The sequence below is a fragment of the Mizuhopecten yessoensis genome, unplaced genomic scaffold (genome assembly GCF_002113885.1).
Source record: "Mizuhopecten yessoensis strain PY_sf001 unplaced genomic scaffold, ASM211388v2 scaffold11183, whole genome shotgun sequence".
NCBI classification, from domain to species: Eukaryota; Metazoa; Mollusca; class Bivalvia; order Pectinida; family Pectinidae; genus Mizuhopecten; species Mizuhopecten yessoensis.
The window spans coordinates 1,158,668-1,183,259 of NW_018408921.1; the positions used below are offsets into that span (position 1 = coordinate 1,158,668).

A 24,592-nucleotide genomic window follows, 5' to 3' on the forward strand; every position below is an offset into this window, starting at 1 on the left:
ATGTCACGTTCAGTAGAGTACCTGTGAACGTACATTTGAAGATATATGTCATATCTACACAAGATATTTAGATGTGACAGTGACATATCGCCTCGAGACCTCGCTGTATCGTGACCACATGCCCTGGGGGTTTATAGTGTCTTTGTTGGTCAGTTGTGACCATTGACATTACATTTAGGTAGAATGTATTAGACTACCAGTTTCAGTGGCGGATCCAGGGTTTTTTTGGGCTTCAAATAAACCCCCATCTTGAGAATTTTCTTTAAAAAATCATGCATTTTCACCATTTTCCTAACTTTTTCCCCACATGGAAACCCCCCCTGGAAATTTGAAACCCCCCTGGATCCGTCACTGAGTTATGAAGTAGTTCAGATTCCAACGCTTTAATTAGATATATGTTCTTTAACAGTGGTCATATAGACGACAAGTAATTGTCAAATAGTTTCTCACACATGCTTTAGTGACATGTATGATATGTCGTTCTCGTTACGTTTTTTCCCCTTGGAGCTTATTTTAATTTACCTTTCTTCAATAAGTTTTCCTCTCTTCGCATTTTTATTCAATTTTGATCAAATTCGGCCATCGATTAGGAAATTATCCAGCACTTTTTTATATTTTTATTATTATCCAAGACCTTTCCAAGTGAAAATGTCCATTCTACAATATCTCAATTGCTCTGCCATTTTTAGTGTTTGCTTACTTTTATGTGTGCTTTCTCTATTTTTAATTTGCTTGCATGATTTTGTTTTTATGTTGTTGTTTAACTATACTTGTATGTATTCGGTTAAAAGCTCATTAGAGCTTATGTTTTGTCGGTTGTAACTATACCGAATTTAAATAAAGCTTTCATGTATATCTAATTTGAAGGGCATAATGAATCACATAGCAAGGCAAGAATAAATCAGGTGTTGAGAAACTCATTTCCGGTGTGTTCATTTGGTAATCGTAATGACTTTCATATAAAAAGCATCGCTGAAATGGCCCTATGATTTTGTGAGTGATATCGATGTCAATTAGATGAAACGGCTTTTAAAAATGTTCGATTAGTATCCAGAATCAGTTAAATTTATCATTTTGCAAAACCACTTACATTATCTGTATTAATTCCTTATTTACTGATTTTGTATTAATTAAAGAATAGTAGGTATCGAGTTAGAAAAAACAAGATAGAGGTAAAAAAAATAAAATAATAAGCGCTACAATGGGGTGTCTTTCCTTATTTCTCCGATCTGCTCTTGTTCTTATAGTGTGGTTTCCTAAGCATATCTGCGTAACCAAATGTGCGAATAATGAAACCAAGTAAAATGTCCTACAACTTTGTCCTTGTTGGGACATGATATTGAGATTGGAGTTTGATCTAGCAAGCTTTTACATGAAAAACACGCACAAGAGTAAATCATCTGTTGGGTGTCTAGATTAAATGTGTATCGTTACAAAAATGTATAAAGGGTTATATTTTACATATTTTTCTGTATCCTTTAGATGTGGATTGTTTTTTTGCATTGTTTTGTGCTTTATTACCGAGTCTTAAATGGACAAAACAGACATATAGCACAGCAAATAGTACCTATATATTGACTATATGCATCCAAACAATTTTTTAAAATTGGTTATCCTTTTTTCTTATTTCTGCATGTAGTGATTATTTAAATTGGTCCTTCGAGTGGCCAGATAATCTGTGGGACACGTTTTTCTGAAGATTGTAGCTGCTTCGAGGACGCAAAACAATAAACAAACAATTAAATAAACGTGTTGAGATGAAACGTGACTGGTACGACGTTGTTCTAAGCAACACGTGACCTGAAAGCTACCGTTTAACGAATCACGATAGATTCATTTCATATCCAGTCTCAAGTTAGTCATTGGACGGTTCGCTGGCCGCCATGCTTACCTGTCTTACTTGATAAGGTATTTAAGTAATTCTATGTGTGATTTAATGATGCTTGTGGTTGGTTTGTCAAGTTGTTTATTTGATTTTTGTTTTGTTTTTGTTCGGGGCTTTGCCTTCCGCTATGGCTAAGGTCATTTGAAGACAATGGATAATTGGTCATTATATAGTACAAGATACATATCCAGCAATCTGATTAACATCATCTGTTACATGGCTCCTCCTTAACATCTGAATGTGTTGCGGTCAGGGTCACGTTCATGTGACCTTTAGATGAACCAATCAGAGGCGCGCTGGCAAAAGTTTGCCAGCGAACCGGAATATCATGGTTGATATATAAATAGCGAGGGGTATCGAACAGATTAGTTTTTCAAAACAAATATGGCGGCGGGAACTGACGTTTCTACGACGCCAAGGAAAACGTACCAATTGGGTAATAATTGCGTAAGCAACACCGCCATACAGTCTTTCATCTCTAATAAAGCTTCGAATATCTTTTTCTGTTCGGGTTTCAGATTATTCAATCTCAAATAACTTCAGAACTTTTGCACCATTCTCATCAATATCCGCCATATTTGTTACAACTCTGAGCGCCCTTTTGAAAGAGGGTATCATATTGATCAAAATTTAATGAGTATTTATAAATATAAAGGTCACCTGAACGTGACCCTGACCGCGGTACACTCAGATGTTCAGGCGGAGCACGAAGTTAACGAAGCCATGTAACATATGATTTTACCCCCTGCAGGTAGGGCGTAAGAATTGTACCTGCTGCCCCCAATTGCATGATCGTAAGAGGCGACTAAATTTGGGACCTTATCTCTTCTCTCCTTTCTAAATAACTTTCTTCTTCCTAATGTCTCCCTTGACAATGCCTCACTTTTGGCCATTTGTTGAGCGTTCGCCCCTGTGAGGAAGGCTTTGGGTTCTGTCCCCTGGCCGAGACATACCAAAGTCTTTAAAAATGGTAGTTTCTACTCCTGCTTAACGCTCAGCAAATTAGGAGTGGGACGACTGGTTCGCCTGTTGTCAGTATAATGTGACCGGGTGGGGCGTCCTGCTGGGTGTCTTCGGCAGTATGTTTCAGTGAGGTAGCACTATAAAGTCGGCATCAGTTCCGCGCTATCACAAGGAGACAAACACGAACATATCGCAGCCTCCCAAAATACACACATACACTACACGCATGCATCTTGCACACAGGGGAGGCCGTCCTTAAATGACCTTAGCTGTTAAAAGGACGTTAAACAAAATCAAACAAACAAACAAACAAACATATGGTTTTTATCAGATTGCATATCCAGATAGTTGCAATCGGGCAGATGATCAATTATGGTTTCTCCTGGTTTTGTGGTGAATAAAAAAAAATGTAATAATGTCATAAATATATATATTTACATTATAGCAATAATGATACATGTAAAATGATGATTTAATACAAATGTTACTTATAACAATGTTCGCATACGTTCACATCGGCCTTACGTTAACACTGATAGCAGTTGACACTGATGATATGGTTCACACTGGTAAGTTTGTTTGTGTTTTACGTCTTATTAACAGCTATGGTCATTTTGGTTATATTTTTGTTATATACTAAGGACTTAGGTGCCAGGTTTGGGTGGTGGAGGAAAGTCGGAGTTCCCGGAGAAAACCACCGACCTACGGCCAGTACCTTGCAACTGCCCCGCGTAGGCCTCTAACACGCGACCCAGTGGTGGAGTGGCTAGTGGTACATGTAGCAGAATGTCAGACCCCCTAACCACTTGGCCACCGCGGCCCCAAAACTGGTAAGTATATTTTCCTTCATCAGAAGGAATACATATTGATGGAGATGTTGATTTGCTTCTCTTCGGACGTCGGCTGGTATTGATGTTAAAAACAGCTTGTGTTATATTAAATCTTTGGAAGTGCTGGACAGACAAGAGTTATTCTTTATTCTTTTTTATCTACATGTATTTGATAATGCAGAGAAAAGGAGGCAAAACAAAGGACATGATACTAGTGTAAGTCGGCCATCATTATCAAGAGAGGGCATCCGTTTGATACATGATAATGAGGAGAAAATTGAGAGCTTGAAAATACAACCATCAAAAAAACATAAAACAACATTTAACTGTAATGGGACCATTACAAGAGTGTTCCAAACTGTCCCTCCCCAGGCGCAACGGGACTATTACAAGAGTGTCCAAAACTGTCCCTCCCCAGGCGCAACGGGACCATTACAAGAGTGTCCCAAACTGCCCCTCCCCAGGCACAACGGGACCATTACAAGAGTGTCCCAAACTGTCCCTCCCCAGGCGCAACGGGACCATTACAAGAGTATTCCAAACTGTCCCTCCCCAGGCGCAACGGGACCATTACAAGAGTATTCCAAACTGCCCCTCCCCAGGCGCAACGGGACCATTACAAGAGTGTTCCAAACTGCCCCTCCCCAGGCACAACGGGACCATTACAAGAGTGTTCCAAACTGCCCCTCCCCAGGCGCAACGGGACCATTACAAGAGTGTCCCAAACTGCCCCTCCCCAGGCGCAACGGGACCATTACAAGAGTGTCCCAAACTGTCCCTCCCCAGGCGCAACGGGACCATTACAAGAGTATTCCAAACTGTCCCTCCCCAGGCGCAATGGGACCATTACAAGAGTGTTTCAAACTGCCCCTCCTCAGGCACAACGGGACCATTACAAGAGTGTTCCAAACTGCCCTTCCCCAGGCGCAAATTATGTATTGCAAAGTGTTCGCAATGCCATGATACACTTCAATACCATAATTGAGAAAAACAATCAGACAAAGAAATGGACCATTGGCATCCCTTGGCTTACACCCATAATGTCTTACATGTCAGAAGCAGCGACAGTCGTGTTTGATTGTCAATCAGAAAAAGAATTGTGTTGTGCACATCTGCATGATCTATTTCATTACCTTTTTGCAAATAGTCTTGCAGTAAACGTCAGCGGAAGAAGGGGTAGAAAAAGATGAAGAGGGCGGGGAGGAATAATAATGAGGCGAAGAGGAAACAACACAGCAAATATGAAAATAGGTCTCCAAACCTATACATGCTACATACAGCAACATTCGATATATCATATTTGTCACGAAGTATCTAAAAATTGTTTACCGGAGGTGATAGCATTTCTTTTTTGAAAAGAAGATTTCTTTTGTCTTTGTCGCGTGCGAGAAAAATACTTTCTACAGCCGTAGAAGTCGCATAGTCTAAGTTCTAAGCTGGTCCTCTGAATGACACCTTTAAAGGGAGATCACTTAATTCTAACGCTTTGAAATATTTCTTAAATATTCATGTATTGATATTCGTTGAAGTAACCCGAAAAGCCTATCATACATGTACTTTTAATAAAAATGCAACATTGAAACAGGGATACGTGACTTCCTTCAAATTCTAAAGATATTTATCATTTACATCTTATCAATTATCTTCTTAGGTGAAGAAGTTGTCATTGTAGAGTAGAGGAAGTGATGACAAACTGACGGTTTAGGTTAAAGTAAAGACCTGACATTGTTGGAAACATCATGAAGCATCCTTTTGTTTAATTCCGTTATAATCCGGTTTTTCGGCGATTTCCGCCTTAAAGGCTCAAGAATTTGTTACTCAACGCTACATCGAGAATGCACCGCCATGCTATGAATCTCCAAAATAACCCTTTTGCTAATTTTGAGATTTTTTTTTCATTTACCCTGCTTTTAAGTGCAAACTGATCGATTCCAGATGGCATCGTTCACACGGCTAAATACAAGCCAGGTCACAAACATGACGGTAAACATACTTTAAAAACAAACTGAAAAAACGCAAATGTACCAGCATACATTTTTTCAAATTACAAAACATTGATGCAAAGTGGTGTGTCCTGAATTTCTGGAGAATGACGTTCGTCATATGAGCTTGGTTGTTGCGAGGAGCCAAACCCTTATTAAACAAACGAATAAATATTATCAGGGGAGATAACCGATCATGACGGCGACGTCATGTGACATTCATTGTTCTAAGTCACATGACATTTGTTGTCGCTGCGCGGTTCTAAGCGGGAAAGCATAGATAAACATTGGCAGTCAATCTGAGAAAGAAAAGAAAAAAACATCAAACAAGAAGATATGGCTTATTCTAGATACGGAAACTTGCAGGAATTACAGGTACCTGTAATGACAATAATGTTTACAAGAAAATGAACAAGTTTTTTTTTATAAATACTGATAAGAAGGTTTCTCCAAAATGCCAAGACTGTACGATATTTCTAGTTTTTTTTATCGATTATCTGCGCCGAATTTTATAGAGCTTCAATATGCATGTAGCTAAATATCACATTACGATTAAACATTCTGTACTACTATTATTAATATCTTTAATAAGATTCATCAGTTTGGAAATATGTGATATCAAAGGTTTACTTTCTACAAAAACAATGTACGTATTTCATACGTAAATTGTTTGTGTAGAAAGGAAAACTTTGATATCATATTATTTATATGTTCTTAGTTAGCATATTTCATAGCAAATGGTGCCCGTTGATAGATTTTTTTAAAAGATCTTTCTTGGGAACATTTTTACCTTGCTATGACATTCATTTCATTTTTTACATAAACAAATGTACCTGTACAATAATATAATACGTCAGGCCCGCACGGGTACATCCGAGTAAGTCAATATTGCACTAGGTATAATTTCGAAGATGAGTTACACTAAAGGGTTGTGTTATTCTCCCATCTTTGCCGAAGATGAAGCAAAAACACATTCTGTATAAATTATTAGTTTGAACAATATCTTATTCAATAATTACAACAATAGTCATATAAAAACACATGAAATCGATGAATAGGGAATTGAAAACAAGCTCATAGCTTGTGAAAGCCATCTCTAGTTACTTAACTTATTAATGTATTCATTTTGATTTCCATTTATTTATATTTTCTCGGTAGCAACGGTGGTAATGTGCATGAATGTCAGCCGATACATCCCCAGTTCGGCCCTACAGTTTTTATTATATCCAATCATTTCTATTTTATGTATTCTTTATTTATTTTTCTTTATTTAGTTATTTGACTATTGAATAATTGTAAAAAGATTTGATTTATATGAAATTCTTCCTTACAAAATGACTCAATAAGTATATATGTTAATCGTGACAACAGTATTAGGATATTCGGGTACCCTTTACCCAAAGTAGGATAAGTATGCAAAAGAGTGGTTGTGGAGAAAACATAACCCTAACAAACCAATAACCAAATACTTATAAGTGCAAACAGCGAAAATGTTATCAGGGAAAATAACCAAGTATGTCACCGACGTCATGTGACGTCCATTGTTCTAAGACACGTGACATTTATTGTTCAACAATTTGCACGGTACTATAGCTGGAAAATATAGAACAGGGACTGACAGTCCGTAGAAGAAAAGAAAAAATCATCAAACGAAGAGAAAACATGGCTTATTCTTGATACGGAAACTTACCGGGGTTACATCAGGTACTGATATACACAAGAATTAATCGGGAACCGTCGGCACTTTCCGTAAGCGGTTCCCGATCGACACAAGCATGTCACGATTCATGTTTGTAAACATAGTTTGTCCGGAGGGCTAACAACTTTACACAATTCCAATTTCTTACTGATATTTTACTTTCAATTTACATATGTAGGAAAAATAACACTTACATAACTGTTAAATAGTATGTCATAATATTTCCTGAATCGCCAAATTTAAAAACAGTGAGGTTAGTTTACCATTTGATATATGGAAAATTGATAGTTTTTTCTTTGAAGAATGCGGAACTCCTCAAAAATAATATGCGGTAAGGTATAGATAGACTAATATGTTTGTGTATATTGAAATGCTCAAAAAAGATACATATCATTGTATCTCTCGTTCATTTTTATTGTCATAAAACATGTATTTTTTTTTAAGTTTAAAATTTGACAAGTAAGAAGTATAGCAATGATAATCAATCAGATATGGTAGTTTTTGGCTCCCTCCTGTCCCGATAGAATATCTTTATGAAGTCTAAATTTAGTGTACTTCGGTTAAAAAAAATCGTCATCTAAATACAAGTGACAGTACGAACACACATGGGCAGGCCACACTACTGTGTCGAGTTAAAGATATTTAAATATATATGAATATGTATTGAAGAAAAAAGTACAATATTGTGAAGTCTATATATTTGCCTCTTATTGATAGTAGGTACATAATATAGGGTCAGTTAACATCACAACCAGGAGCTTTAAACGGGGTCTCCAAACACGAGAGTTCTCTTAAAAAGAGATGGTCCCTCAATCAGGTTTCTTTCTTTTGAAGTCCGAGAAGGCGGCGGCCTCCCTCCAAGGAAATACCAGTTATTCAACCGGAAACCTTCTACAATCTCAAGTGGGAATCCACCCAACGGTAAACATATCGAGTTATTCATCTGTGTGATTTCGCCGTGTGTTCCATTTTAATCTACAATAATGTTGGAACAATTAGGAATTGATACTATTTACTTACTTTCATTCACTATGTATTTTCTATTAGTTGAGTAGTAGTAGAAGCAACACACAACCATCTCAACGAAGTTGTAAATAATTTGATAGAGTATTTATTTTTGATTGTTAATGTTTTGTGGTTGGTTGTTGCAGTGGATAGCGCACTTTCCTTTCACCAAGATGGAAGGGGTTCGATTCCCTGATCGACGTTTGTATTCTTTGGGTTATCCGGTTTGCTGTATTAGTAAATTAAACCCTTCGCGCGCTTTAGTTCGAACCAACAAGAATGATTAATACAAGCTGATAAAATTTGTTCCATAATAGTTGTGAAAAATAAGTAAAATTGATCTGATATACTTGATCACCCAATGTATAATGTAGACAACGATGAACATTTAAATGTAATAATACAATTACAGGGAAATGTGCCTCTGCCTAAAAGGGGTCTGAAGTTACAGTCCCCGGATGTGATGTTGGAAAAATGCAAATCGCCTGTCATTAAAACCGATGCGGACGACGATTATGCAAATAAGGATGATGACAATTCACCAAGGAATCCTCATAAGGCGACGGCATCTACAAATGTTTACCGTGGCGCTTCCGTCGTCCCAGAGTTCATTCCTAAGGTCACCACGCTCGGTGACGTCACCATGTTTGATATTGATCTTAAGAAAGATGGCGACATTGGTGACGTAATGTCTGAAAGTAAAAACGACATTCTAAAAGAGGTGACTTTTTAGTTAGTTTATTTTTTTGATTTTCTTAATGTTATCATTGACCGACTGTCGGGAACCGTCGGCACTTCAGTTCCGTAAACGAGAAAATACTCGTTTACAGGAAGTGCCCATAGGTCTCGCTTGGGCTGGGGGTAATTTAAAAACAAAACCTGGCTAAAATTGACAATTGGATAGGTATGAAATGTGCATCAGTACACAATATATTGATTAGTGATCATATGATGATTTCCATTTCCAAACAAGCAGCCATATCCTCCAAACGGGCCGGATATGGCTCGTGCCAACCGGATATGGCGCATGCTTGGATGGGTCTGTCGAGAATAATATTGCCTCCACATGCACAGCTACATTTAGTAGTACCATCCAAATATATATATGATAATATGAGTTGTTGACAAAAGCTTTCTTTTTTGTTCACTATTTCGCGTGAGAGAGACAATATTATTAATTTTTTGGATTTGTTTTCAAGACAATCGTTTTTAAAAATAACTGTATTTTTTCTCTATCTCCGCAGACGGCCATCAAAAAGGATCCCCCTGAAACGAGAAGACGGTACAGACCTATTGAGCCGCGGGCATTCTTAGACGCATATGACAATTTTTCTGATGATGACATATTATCAAACTCGATCACCATTGAATTTGACCTAGAAAGTCCTCGGAATCGAAACCCAGGATTTGTACAGCGAGCTTTTGCAAACTTTGGACGCAAGACCCGGAAGTTTGGCAGGTACATCAGACGGAAGTTGAGGCAGACTAGCGTGGTTCTGTGTGGGGGTAGCCATGTTGGTTAGACTTTGTTACAAGTATGAAGAGAATATACATGATGTTCATTCGCTCCGCAACTTCCCAACACTACTCGCACTTTTCCATTGTGAGTAACAAGAAGCTTCTTACAAATTGGCTGGACTGACAACTCTTCCAACTATAATCATGTGGTGAAATTAAGGCGTTTTGAGGCCACTTCCGGTGTCTTATAGTATTTCCAGATGTCATTCTAAGGCGTTTATTTCAACGAACCAGCAAAAGACACCCATAACACAACCGTTTCCGTGGAAGTATTGCCAGGTTTCGATCTCCGAACCGTTAAAACATCGTATATTACATTTGTTTTAAATCACATATAGTCTTAAAATACCCTCTATCTCAATCTCGGTTATATCAGGGACATATATGTACGTATGGCTTTATACGTGTCTGGTGTATTGTTTCTAATTCCCAGCCAATAGAATCAGAACATATCACAAAGTAAATCGAATGCTATTGACGCTACATATGAAGAGTAGGTGAACTGTTTAGTTGACTCAAGCAGATTAGAAAGCAACCCCATCATCGATGAAGTTTCCGTGTGCTACTCGGCGCTACAAAAAGGACCTGAATCATTCAGCAGGCAATGTTCACCCGTTGATAAAGAAGAGAGCATACTACTTTTCTCCCCCGAGATGGAGGCTGTGTCGCTACATGAAAGGGCCTGAATCTTTCAGCAGGCAAGTGTTCACCCGTTGGTAAGGAAGGAAGCCTCATCTTCGTCTTACTGAGATGGAGGCTGTGTCGCTACATGAAAGGGCCTGAACCTTTCAGCAGGCAATGTTCACCCGTTGATAAAGAAGAGAGCATACTACTTTGCTCCCCCGAGATGGAGGCTGTGTCACTACATGAAAGGGCCTGAACCTTTCAGCAGGCATGTGTTCACCCGTTGGTAAGGAGGGAAGCCTCATCTTCGTCTTACTGAGATGGAGGCTGTGTCACTACATGAAAGGGCCTGAACCTTTCAGCAGGCAAGTGTTCACCCGTTGGTAAGGAAGGAAGTCTCATCTTCGTCTTACTGAGATGGAGGCTGTTTCGCTACATGAAAGGGCCTGAACCTTTTAGCAGGCAAGTGTTCATCCGTTGGTAAGGAAGGAAGCCTCATCTTCGTCTTACTGAGATGGAGGCTGTGTCGCCACAAAAAGGACCTGAATGGCTCCATATTCATCTTTCCGAGACGGAGTGATTATATGAGATTAAGACTATGGTGTAACTTAAAATTTAAACTAAGACATAGTTTAGCATATTCTAGAAACAATGTCCGTAGGTTGATACGGATCCTCGATATCCAGGGGTTCACTCACTTTCGCTCTCTACCTCCCTGGAATATGCAAAATCGAAGGCTCAGTGTGCACCGCCTTGTGGATGAGACGAGACGGCTAATTTTATCCTTTGATGTACATAAAAAGCTTCTGTAATCATCAAATGACAGGTATCAGCCTAGTGATTGATCAGGTTTTTTGACCTGACACCAATCAAACAGCTAGCCGCGTGCCTTCAATTTTGCTATGACATATTACATGGGTGCAGAAAGGGCAAGAGAGCATAACCCCCGGATATCGAGGATGGTTGACAATATATGCCTGTGTAGTGACGCAGGGCGGTCTTTCTCAGCTGGTATGGTCTGTCTTTCCTGATGTGATGAAAGCAAAATAGCGTTATGTAATACATTTGTGTGTAATTACTATATTCTGAACCGAATATACACTGTAAATTGTTATAACAATATGTATTCAGGATAGGCCTTTACTATGTTGAAAAACTTGTCCGACCCCCCTTGTATAATTGATAAATACTTAACTTGAATAAAGTGTTGTACATTAAATGTATTCGGGTGTAATTGAATAGACGCACATGTAATTAAGAAGCCCAGGATACTAAGATTGTACTTAAATAATATTATATTCTAACTTTTTTTGTGTCTTACTTTTTGAAACAATTCAAACAATTTGCTTTAACAATTGCACCATACGTCTGTAAACGCTGTGTCGTCTCAGAAAATAAATACAGGTGTATTTAATTAAATAAATATGGAATTAATTAGATAAGAAAATATTTCATTCTCTCTAACCACAAACAATAAAAATCGCAAACGTCATTTTCCTTGTACGTTATTTAAGGAATGATTTTTATTTTTTCAACATTTATGAGGTCATAACATCAATGGGTTTTTGGACATATTTTACATGAATCGCTAACGCGATTCATACAATATGTCCATAAACCCATTGTTGTTATGACCTCATAAATGTTCAAAAAATAAATATCATTCCTTATATTTACATTGACGAATCCTTTCAGTGGATCGATATAACAACGAATAAAACAAATAAACAGGGTTTGTTCCTGCTTATACACGGGTGCAACGCAGTGGCGAGAACAGTGTTTTTTCGCGGGGAAATGGGACACTATCGTGAGAGATCTTAGCAACCGTCAACAACAATAACACAAAAAAATGTAATTCCATATTCAATGTTTATTTGTAGTACAGGACACGTGAATACGTGGATATTTCACAAAGCACAGTTCAATAGTATTTTAAGATGTAAGAATTAAGCATCTAGGTCGGTCGTTCCGAGTGAGTAGTTTTTGTAGTGTATTACTACGCAGTGTGATCAGGTTACTATCAGTTCCCACGTGCTGATATTCTATGAACACCTGTGTTATGCATTTATAAATGTAATTTTTGTCAATGGGTCTAAGCATACAGAATGTAAATATTATAATTTGACGTCATTAATTTTTGCATACGCCCGTCAATAATGACATGACATATGGCCCAGGTAGCGTCCGTTCGAACGTCCGTCAACACTTCGGATTCCGCAAGATAAATTTGATAAAATGTGGGAAATATGTACAATATATAACAGGGACCTCAACATATTGGTTACAGCTATATTAGCTGTAAACAAGTAGCATGTCTCTGTATTATACGAAGACGAAGGCTAAGTTCGTTGTTGAAACAAAAGTCCGTGCAAAATTAATTAGCATATACCATACTCTGATTGGTTGCTAGTTTCTGCACAGCAACTTTAAACAATAGGATTCTGATAAGATGTCGTCAACAATTAAACAATATACTGTGCAAAGTCAAATCAAAATTGAAGCGAAATACATAAGTAATTCGCAGGAATTTCATTAGCTATATTTGTTCCGAGATTATTGGAATATCAAAAGGGAAAGTCATAAAAGGGAGACAATCTCTATAAAATAAACATTATTTTATGATGTATTATGTAGAATCTAACTGTTTATTGATCAACAGTCTTCACACAATATTAATTTGGCATTCAGTAATATACTGTAATACACAGTGATATACCGTTAGTCTTTCACATTTTGTCGTTGTCTCCATTAGATTCCATGTTATTTTACTTTCGGCAATGAATTTTCCTGGCTTTGTTTTCAATAAAAAAAAATTGATGAAATTGGGCACACGGCTAGAGAACTACTCAGCGCTTCTATTGGTAATATTCAAATTATTACCCATTTCATAGAATGCTAACTATACTGTAATGAGTTTATTATCCGGATTTTATACGACAAATCTGTGTCCATTGAAATGACGTCATATTTGTATGGTTGGATGAAAAGCAACAACACCACGTGCACGGACTTAGATAACCTCTAATCTAATTCCGTGGTAACACTGTATATTATGTTATAGGATATCAAGTTTTAATATAATTGGATATAAAACGAAGTCGCGAAAATATTTTGAATAAAAGCAAATTGACATACAATGTATAATAACAAGAGTACCGCGGGGCGGAACCAAATACGCCCGTCGAATGTCATATAGTGTTATATACTTTCTTACATTGAAATAAGATCTGCATCATTCTAAGAGTGGCAAGCTGACATGCTATAAAAAATGTAGGAGAAAATCTTCAGACAAAAAATCAAATACTGAAATGAACAAAAGGCAATAAATTTTGGAAAAATTGTCGAATCAAATAGATCAGTTGAAAAATGTAGGAGGAGATTGCCGGACAAACAAAGTTTACGTCGGCCGGACAACGCCATACCATAATACTACCGTCAAATTTGACGGTTGTATACAAAGGGAACATATGACGTACCGTGAAAGACTCAAAGCACATCACTGTAAGAAGGATATCATTTAAAATAAATAATTTCAGTTCATCAAGTTTTCATTTCGGTGTGATGTACAGGCCATGAATTGGACAGGTCAAGTTTTTTTCCTGGTACTGAAAATACATCTATGGAAATGGACAAAGAGGGTTGGACGTATGAAATCGGGATGGGAGGCCGGAATTATATAGGTTTGGTGTAGGTTATGTTGTTTGTGTGTTAGGGCCTATTAATAGCTATGACCATTTAATTACGTGTCAGGTTTTTGATTTTGGAGAAAAACCAGCGTACCCAGACAGAAACCATGGACCCGCGGTCAGTATCTGGCGACTGCCCCACGTAGGTCTCAAACCCACGACCCAGTGGTGGAGGGCTAGTGATCGTAGACAGTCCGACGCCTAAAATAGTCAACATTATAAGTCACCAGAACTTATTTGAGACTTTTAAAAATAGAGAAAAGTCAGAATCATATATAACACAAATACATTTATTCAATAAAATGATTCATATGAAGATAACATGGAATTATTGCAAGTTAGTATAACATAATAGAGTACTCTACAACAAATATAGTGTTGCACATAATTTATAAAACAGCGGTGAACATAACATACATGTTTGCAGTGTTGTAGATTATAACATTATGCAGATACATACATGCACATTATTACAGTCATATAAAGTAAACAAAAAATCACATAAAAAATTGTTTTCACATTTGAGCTTAAGATATAGATCTGAATATAGATCAAAACATTTGAGAGTTGTATATTTTTAACATTGCAAAATAATTTGTGAATTAGAATAAAAAATAAAATAAAAAATAGGAAATAATATACTGCTTAAAATACTAAAACTAAGATATATTTCATGAATATTTGTATGGACTTAGTAAGTAATATTGATGAAACATTTGAAAGGTACACAATAATGTATATGTCATATGTAAGTAAGGTTATAAACCTAAGTCTAACACAAAACAAGGAAAAGTGTTGGGTAGCAGATAACAATAGCTCTAAAACAAATCACAGTTATAATGTGTAAGATAACATATAACCTTAGTCTAACACAAAACAAGGAAAAGTGTTGGGTAGCAGATAACAATAGGTCTAAAACAAATCACAGGTATAATGTGTATGATAACATATAACCTTACCTCTGACAAAAAACACAAGTATAATGTGTTAGGTAGCATATAACCTTAACTCTGACATGAATCATAGGTATAATGTGTAAGGTAGCATTTAACCTTAACTCTGACACAAATCAAAGGTATAATGTGTAAGGTAGCATTTAACCTTAACTCTGACATGAATCACAGGTATAATGTGTCAGGTGGCATATAATCTTAACTCTGACATGAATCATAGGTACAATGTGTCAGGTAGCATATAACCTTAACTCCAACACAAATCACAGGTATAATTTTTAAGATGGCAATTAACCTATAAAATATATGCAACATACAATGTACTTGGCAAAGTCATCATTTTCAGCCCCCGAAGTACCTGTACAAAAATACAGATGTTTTATATTAATTGTCATACATGCATTTTTCTTAAGAAAATATGTAAAACCAAAATGGAAAACTTGTAAAATATCTATTATAAATTATATTACTTTTGCCATTTATCCATAAGGATTAGATCTCTATCTTGTTTGAATGACATAATAAAAGAAAATGAGGTTCATACAAATTAAGTCTGTAGTCATGAGAGGGTAACTTCCATTTATCAGTTTTTATATCAGCATTACTAACTTCAATGTCCTTATTTTCTTCACAATAAATCACCTGATTTTCGTAAACATTTTGTTGATTTGTGTCATCTTAAAAACAAATTCAATATTAACAATAAAAGATTTCATTTATACTCTCTAATAACTAATAACAAAACTGAGAAGACTGTATATATACAATATTATATAAATCAAATACTAAAACAATCAAAAAAATGTATAGCCACTCTCAGGGACTGATACAATCAAACCCACTGACACCTAATGACACATTTTGTATGCTCCAAACCAAAGGCTGTCAGAGTCCACTGTCAAAATACAGGGGTGCAGCATGTGTTAATACAGACACCAAAGCTATAATAATTTCATATTCAGTAGCATGTGACTCAAAGAAAGCAAGAAATACAACTGTATTGAGCCGAAGTCAACTAAAAATATAAGGGAAATAACTCTATGCAATGTAATATCTATCCTTAAATTAAACAATTTTCGTACTTTTACCAGAATTCATCATTTAAGAAAATAAAATCTACATCATTAACAAAACCTGCTGTTTCAAATAAATCACAATAATGTGAAAGTCGTTACTCAAAATCTTTTAGAAACATTTGCATTTTTTTTTTACATAATCACAAGTAACACAAAGTTATCTCCCTTTAACTTCCTGAGTTCAATTGAACAGAAATGTATACCCTGGTATACAGAGAGCAATAAATAGTGAAAACATGTACATGTGTATTGTATTTTGTTTGTTGAAGTTGAAATAAAGAAAGATAAATGTGTATTACAATCCAATATATATAATTAATAATTTTAATTAATACAATTCATTTTGAACCATACAGAACACATACATAGAGGAAAATGTTCTTGAAATAATATATACAGCTCACTAAACTGATAATTATGTTAATGGGCAGTGATTAAGTTTAACTCATTCACCCCCTAAATATTTAAACTGGACTTGCTCAGTCTATGCTTTGGTAAGGTTTAAATGTGACTTTAGGGGTAAATGGGTAAATATAAGTTGCCAAGATATGGAAATGTAGTTTGAACTGTGACCTGTACAAGGCTTACCTGAAATTGCAAAAACTAGCTTTCACAATGTAGCTATTACAGTAACACTGCCTAGGTAGTGATGACATACATTATCAATGAAGTTTCAACATTTTTTGTTATAGTTACAGGTTCATATTTACATCTGAATCAATAACATTGCACTTGCCAGAAATGATTAGCTGTCAAAAGATCAATATATTTGAATAACACTTATAATGAAGTCATTGTGATTCATTTTTTTGTATTTATGACATGTTTTATATTGCTACATCATAAATGCTCCCAACTGACCAGTATCTGCCAGAAAATATTCTTTTATTTAATATTATGCAAGACATAATAATACCATATTTTGTAATGCTTAAAAATAGGTTCCTTACTCTAGATCTCCATGCTCTGAATGGACTTAATTTAATCATCCATTTTTTTAAATACTCTACGTAACTTACTACGGTAGTATATATTGATATTAAAAAAAATAACTTGATGATTTCCCTAAAAAAAAAATAGGGATTCATATATTATATATATACATGGGTTTTTTCCCCTCCATTTTATCACATGAAATTATTCATTCAAAATGTTGGATTTAATGAGGATTTAACACTCTAGAGTAACTTATCAATATATTTTCTACTTTTGTAAATTCTTTATTTATTTATTTTAAATTTTCCTATTCAAATTGTTTGATTGTATCTAGCTATCACAAACATTTAACTCTATTTCATTCATTTTCTAAAACCTGTGCAGGCTACCTGTCATGCAGTATTTAATCTCCATCAGGACAGAGTTGAATTAATTTCTTAAGGATCCCTGTCCCACTGTACCCTAGTTTTTCCTATAGCCGGTATACTGTCACCTCCTTTTAACTACCGTTTTGAATATTACCTTAGCACAGTAATCACGGCAAGGACAGGTCCGTGGACCAGTTAGCTCAATTGGTCAGAGCGATGACATAACATTCTGAAATAACAGGGTTTCAACCGCTGGATTTTATCCTCTGTTGGTGGCTATGTTTTGTTGATTTCATCTCTACCATTTATTATAAAAGTCCTGTGAGGTATTATTTTCTTTTCAGAAACGATTTATTAAAGCTTTAGTCCTGCTGGTAAAAAACAGTTCATCCAACACTTAGTTACAGTTTTTTGCAGTGATACAGGGATCCCTAAAAGTCAAGGATTTGTCAGTTTGTTTTTCTCTTCCATCTTATTGCCATTTTCAGAGTAAAACAGAACAACGGATTAAAGGGTCGTCAATTGCTGCCAATTTGAGTAAAGTTTGATTGAAAGTATTTATTACTACGGTATTGCAAAATATGGAGAATTCTTAAAAAAACAAAAGGAAATATTCACAATGATTTAAACATTATTTTGCACAGCCATTGTAATGAAGGTAGGAATTAAGTGTTGTTGGGATCAGACTAAGTAGAATTTGATAACATTGATGGACGGACATGTGATGCTGAAAGCTGCCTGATAACAACATAAAGAAAGTGGACTGTGAATTACAAACTTTGAACACATTATATAATACGGCAGTACATAAAATCATTTATGGTCCAAATTTAGGAAGAGGAGTTGAGCTGCCTTGCTGATCTCATTCAAGCCACAGCTTCAGACAAACTCAAATTTAATTCAATGGTAATATTGAGACCGAATAAGGCCAAAAAATATATGTACACATGTATATAATTTAAAAGATAATAAAAACAAATAAAACAACTTCCATAAGCTATCTTTAGGGTGTGTGTGAAGCCATTAATATTTTATATTTTTGGCCATAGGAAACCTGATAGACCTGCTGTTCCAGTTTGTAATCAAATTTTCTTTGTCTTTTTCTTGCTTGGCCTTGCTGATTTTCCTTTCAGACTGGTGTTTGACTGCCGTTGCCCTGTTCCTGAGCTGCCATGGTCACTGTGGGATTTCCTGTTCTGGCGCTCGATACTTTTCTCATACATAGGAACCATGCTACGTACCATTGCCCAGTAGTTGTTCTGTTCAACGATATAAATTGTCAATAATTAAAAACTTTCATCTACAAAACATGACAAAGTTGTGGTGTTTCATCCAGGTGAAGAAATGTTGCAATATTTAACAAACCATTCAGATTGATATGTCTTGCCTGTGCCCCGCCTTGACCATCAATGCACATGTTAAACGCAAAAACTTAATGTTGATGGAGATGCTGACAAGGCACATGTAGGCTGCATCAAGCATTTGATGCATGGGTTGATATGTACTACCTAAGATGCATCTATGGTCCAAGCTTGGTTGGTCTAGCACTTATAGTTTCAGTGAAACTAACTTAAATGCAAAAACTTATGTTGAGGGCCGCTGTCGCCGCCAGAAAAGCGACACCTAAGTCTCGCTTCCACTTCGTGGCGGCGAGACAAAAAGGATACATGTGTAGCTGAAGACAGCTCAAACCTGGGACACTCCAAACCTAACTGAGTCTATACCTTTCCTACACAGAAATGGTAACAGATTATAATTGTTATTATAATTAAATACCTGTAGTGTTGTCAGTCGTGGGCTAGGAGGAATGGCTGCTTCAGTCTTCAGGAAGTCTGCAGTTTCATCAATGGTCTGAAATAAAGTTAAAGTTAAAATACCAGTTTCCTAAATCTACCTCCGAGTGAGAAATGAGAATTAAGAATTTAGGCAAATAAAACAAATAATGAGTTTTCCAACTTTTCCTTACCACAATAATATTAATTTTTAGGCAATTTTAGAGAACTTTTATTAAATTCAAGACCCAGGCTGTGTATAACTGATGTAACACATGTATGGTAAAACTTGAACAATGGTAGGATAAGAAAGCAGTTACATAAGCCGTTTTAAACTTTTTTGGCCTTAAGTGTCTAAAACTTCTCTAATAGTTGGTAGACACTCTAGCCTTGTGCTGCAGTGTCCCTGATTGTTGCCTTGTATGTAATCATACAATGGCATACAGCTATAAATTATTTTCCTCCAAACCTACATCTGAGGTAGTGAGAGAAGAATACCTGAAGAAATTGCTCATTCCGTAACCGTGCTCGTTCCCGCTCTGCTGCCCCTTGAAGAGTACGACTGTCCTGGCTTCTTGTGTAGGACATACTGTAGTTCATCAGAGCCTCTCTTTGGGTCAATCTATAAAAAGTAATTATAAGGGTATAGAATCTACATGTCAGTAAACCACAATAAGCTATGATTCTTTATTATGTTATTTTTTTCGGGGAAACACATACAAAATACTATTTGAATCTGCAGCTGTTGGTTGACTCAATGGCAAGTGAAATGTTTTGTAAATTTGCTGTGTACAAAAAAAAAACAACAGACACATGCATGCTGGCATGAAAACTTCAGCAGTATTATAGACATCTAGGATCTTACATGAGTTTCCATTTCTTTTTATTTGTGAAGTTGGCAACTTATATAAGTGCATATCTTGAGTCTGATTCTACTTCTCCAAAAATACTTAATGTTGAAATTCTGGGGAAAAAAGGGAGAAACAAAAACCAAGTTTGTGCTTTTGATTATTTCCATGTTGATGTAAAAAACCTCCACAGCAATGGAATACCATAGTGTCGACACACAAGACATGATGAATGGAAAATCAAAAGTGGACATCAGACAGATACAAAAAATAAGGAGACAACAAAGATGACAAATAGTGACACAACAAAAACGGAATTTAACATAATGTCTGAAAAATGCTGAAAATAATGTGGTACTCCCGGCTTAACCAGGATTGTTCCCACCCCAACATACTGGAAAGTGATGACTTCATGTTAATAATAATAATAATATTTATTCCAGGTTTGCCTAAAAACATATTGTAGGATGGACATAGCCAGAAGGCACTTCAAACATATGCACCCCACTGAACTTTTAGATGAGAGTGCCTTTCGCACTATCCATCACCGGACCCCAAAGGAGGCAGCTTCAATCCCCACCACATGGACCCCACCGTTTGAATCCACCGGCCGCAAAAACTTTGACAACATTAAATTTAGAATAATTCCAGCAAACACGGTCCCACAGAAGAGTACTGAACAAGAACCAATTTGTATAGACACTTTAGCAGAGGACTTATATCTCTCAGACTCTGAAGATGAAATAATTAATACCTATAGTGACAATTTATATGTAAATGAAAATCAGAATTCCTTGAATGATAGTTTTAGCAGTGTGGCCACTGATGTACAGGATGAACTTCCCACTATTTTACAACACCGTAAAATCAGTGTACACAGTGTGTACGGCATTTTCTAGTCGATTTACTTTTGAACTATGTTATTGTTGCAACGTCAATTTAACTATGACGTCATAAATATCAATCCTAACCGCATTTCTATACCTTAGATGTTTTGCTCAAAATAAAATTAAGCCCTGATGACGGTCGCATAGCGGCCGAAACATGTAGGCAGTTTCACAAAAAGTCTTCGTGTTGTTGAGATTCCTTTTTTATTTTTATTATTATTTATTCAGGTAAAAATAGGCATGTTATTACAAGATATCACAATTTAGAATAAAATATATAATTAAAATCACATTGCAGCTTGTAAATAAAAAAGAGTATTTTGTATTAAGAATGAGAATAGTAATAGATCTGACCTAGTAAAAGGTTTTTTAATTCAATCATTGACATATATCACAAAGTATAAAAATCTAAAAAAAAGTCTGATACACTGTAAAAAAAGGCAGATATTACTATAAAATGAGACAAAATGAGACAGACTATTTAGGTAAATGAAGGTATTTATAAATAAATAGATCGCATAATAGGATTGGTGGTGATTGCCATTTACCTAGGATTACCCATAAAAGCCACAAAGTGGCTTATTACGCATGGGGTCCTTTATCAATGGAAGAAAAATAATTAAAAAAATGAAGAAAATCAATCCGGTAATGCTTGAAGCATAAGGTGTTTTTAGAATTGGTTTTGAATTTATGTTTGTTTTTGATATGATCCGGTAAAGAGTTCCAATCTTTAGCAGCCGAAAAAAAAAAGTAGATGTTTCTGTACCCTTGACGTTTTTAATAGCGAAATTTGAATTTCCGGATCTAGTACCATATATGTGTTGTTGTTTTTGGTGAAAAATTCATGCATATACCGAGGGCATTTCTCAGTAAAGATGCTAAATGCATGATTTAAACAAAGTTGATGAACTCTTCCCTCTACATTGAGCATACTAATTTTTTGTAGTTCAGTACATGTAATTCTTGTCCTGTTGTTCTATAGAGACCTAGCTGTATTGAAAAGAAAAAAATCACTGAAGATGTCCAACGTATCGTACAACATCCACACTATGGACATCTGATTATCACCCAAAGACCTGAAATTTAGGAACAAACAGAGAGGACTGTCTTTTTTCAAAAATCAAACAACAAAGCTAGCTGTTCTGTCGAAGGTTCTGATAAGCATCTCACAATAGTATAATAGTATACATGTGACACTTACCCGTTCACTAATCTAGCAAACATATTAAAAAAATCCCTACATACCGACCCTATTTTTTTCCAGGCAGAAACAGGAAACACGCATATTTTTTGTTTGCCTATAATAATGCCTCTAATAATCTCAACCCGTCCACTGTATATATATATACACCCCAACCACAAAGGTTCGTTACAAATGTCTGAAATACACATAACTATGCTATACTGGTATGGGTCACAGCACGTATAGTATGTTTATGTGTGCTGTGACCCATACCAGTATAGCATATGTGTGTTTCAGACTTTGTAACGAACCCCTGTGCCCTAACATAGGCCTACCGTATATATTGTTATCGAATGATATACTGGTCTGTATATAATTACATTTCCTCATGAAGTCTACTGAGCTGAAGTTCACTTCGTGTCCAGTTGGCAAGTTTGTCATCGTACGTCTCAACCGCGTCATATCTAGGATCTGTTGGTCTTCTCATTCCCACCTTTAGACTATAGCTAACACTCTTGTTTTTCTTCTGTTTTTTGTTGTCGACGACGCTGAGTGGAGAGTAAGTTTTCAGGGGAGGCAACTATGGGCTATACTTATACAGTGTAACATTATACATTTGTTAAGTGCTGTCTGTGTAGTTGTTTTTAAACATCATTTGGATTAAACATTGCGATAGGCAATACTCCAACTGTTGTAGTTTTAACTTAAGCATGGATGTGGGAAAAGGAGATCGCACTGTGTCAAGAAAAATATGGGCGAGGAACAAGAACGGGACGATCGCGATGCTACGATTCTTTTAGCTACGTACTAAACGTGTCAGGTAAACGCTTGTCAATGGCGTTTATTTGTCGTGCCTTTCAAACGCTAACTAGGTATAGATCTAGAATTTTGCAAATGGAAGACTGGTCCTATTTGGATTCGACGAACATTTTGGATGACTTTTTTTGCCATTTTTCAGATCAAATGGTAAATAACAGAGTAATATAACGTGTCATATAAGCTTTTACTTAAAATAATTAAATACACTGCTTTGACAATAAGGAACAGCATATGCAGAATAATTAGTTTAAATCTTGCTTTACTTTTTACTTGACCTGTTGACTGTGCTTCACAACACAGGAGTTCGAATTTCCTTATTTAGTGTTTTTATTCCTTTGATAGAATGATATGATTGTTATCTTGGTCATAAGTAAGTCATGCTGCTCCATAGTCACATTTAATTTGTAACCTTCACATGCTTTCCCTTGGCTTTAAATCAAACCTCACCACAGGCCTACAGATGTTGAGATGAAATAACAGACATTTAACTGCAATAAACATCAGCTGATCATACAAACTGGCATATATACTTGCCCACCTTTTGAGATTTCCATGGGGAGATTCTGAATGCTCAAATGTAGTAGGACATGGAATAGTGATAAAGAAAGTGCCGTCGCTGGGGCTCAAACCCGCGACCTTAGGCTCTCCAGCCCGATGCTCTACCACTTAGCTAAAGGGAAATTCCCTACAGCTGACACTTGTAAGGCAACCTAATCAATGCACATTAAAACATAAAAATAAAATGTGTGTATACACCCCCTTAAAGACAAAACAACCCTTTAAAATGACATATTTTAAGTTATTCTTTCAGCTGAAATCATTACATCTAAGAATATAGGAACAGTTATGCAAATTCACTCAGGATTGATATGAGAACACCAAATTTTAGGGCCCAAAATCGGAAGTCTCCCTTCTAAATAAGGAGGGTTGACAAGTATGTACTGGTGTAACAGGAAAGATATACATATGTAGTGTGATTCCACTGGGGATCACAGGTGCTGGACCATGGGCTTTGGCCTCATCTGTCTATATACCCATATATATGATTATAATATGGGTGGATTGACAGACGAGGCCAGCACCTGACTGTGCTGGGGATCAATCCTGCAATCCCATACTTCCTAGTCGGATGCTCTACCACTAGACTAAAGAGAAATTGTAGAAAGCGAAGCTTGAAAGCGACTTACTCCTATAACATTAGAGGCTGTTGGTTGGCTTTTTAGGTCACCTGAGCTTTGCTCAAGTGACCTGTTCTAATCGCTTTTCGTCCGTCGTCGTCCGTAAACTTTTACATTTTCAACTTCTTCTCAAGAACCACTGGATGGATTTTTTTCAAACTTGGTCAGAATCATCCTTGGTAGATGAGGCTTCAAAATTGTAAAATTGGGATTCCTACCCCAACCCCTGGGGCCAGGGCGGGGCCCCAAAGGGAAAATTAACCAATATTTCAAAAATCTTCTTCTTCAGACTCAGAGGTACTACACTCATTTTCTCTGCATGGAAAGAAAGATCATCAGGGGCTTTACTTAAATTGTAAATTTCAGGACCCCCGAGCTAT

The 24,592-nt window shown here is 36.3% G+C and overlaps 3 protein-coding genes across 3 annotated transcripts in view; 2 read left to right on the top strand and 1 right to left on the bottom strand.

Moving 5' to 3' along the window:
* The first annotated feature begins 5,933 nt into the window (after positions 1 to 5,933).
* LOC110440520 lies at positions 5,934 to 9,905 on the top strand. The gene is made up of 4 exons (XM_021483652.1): positions 5,934 to 6,035; positions 8,194 to 8,280; positions 8,777 to 9,085; positions 9,609 to 9,905. The coding sequence occupies exons 1-4, from the start codon at positions 5,997 to 5,999 to the stop codon at positions 9,885 to 9,887; spliced, it is 714 nt and encodes a 237-aa protein (XP_021339327.1). The 5' UTR covers positions 5,934 to 5,996; the 3' UTR covers positions 9,888 to 9,905.
* A 4,566-nt stretch (positions 9,906 to 14,471) lies between these two features.
* Positions 14,472 to 22,799, bottom strand: LOC110440465 (uncharacterized protein C3orf14 homolog). The gene is made up of 4 exons (XM_021483567.1): positions 22,596 to 22,799; positions 19,796 to 19,919; positions 19,302 to 19,376; positions 14,472 to 18,784 (listed from the first exon to the last, which is right to left on the bottom strand). Exons 1-4 carry the CDS (start codon positions 22,700 to 22,702, stop codon positions 18,608 to 18,610), a joined length of 483 nt encoding a protein of 160 aa, XP_021339242.1. The 5' UTR covers positions 22,703 to 22,799; the 3' UTR covers positions 14,472 to 18,607.
* A 283-nt stretch (positions 22,800 to 23,082) lies between these two features.
* The window catches only part of LOC110440464, a 14,547-nt gene continuing 13,037 nt past the window's right edge, over positions 23,083 to 24,592 (top strand). The window contains exon 1 of the mRNA XM_021483566.1: positions 23,083 to 23,181. The gene's annotated coding sequence lies outside the window, so the exon portion shown is untranslated. The remainder of the gene's footprint in view (positions 23,182 to 24,592) is intronic.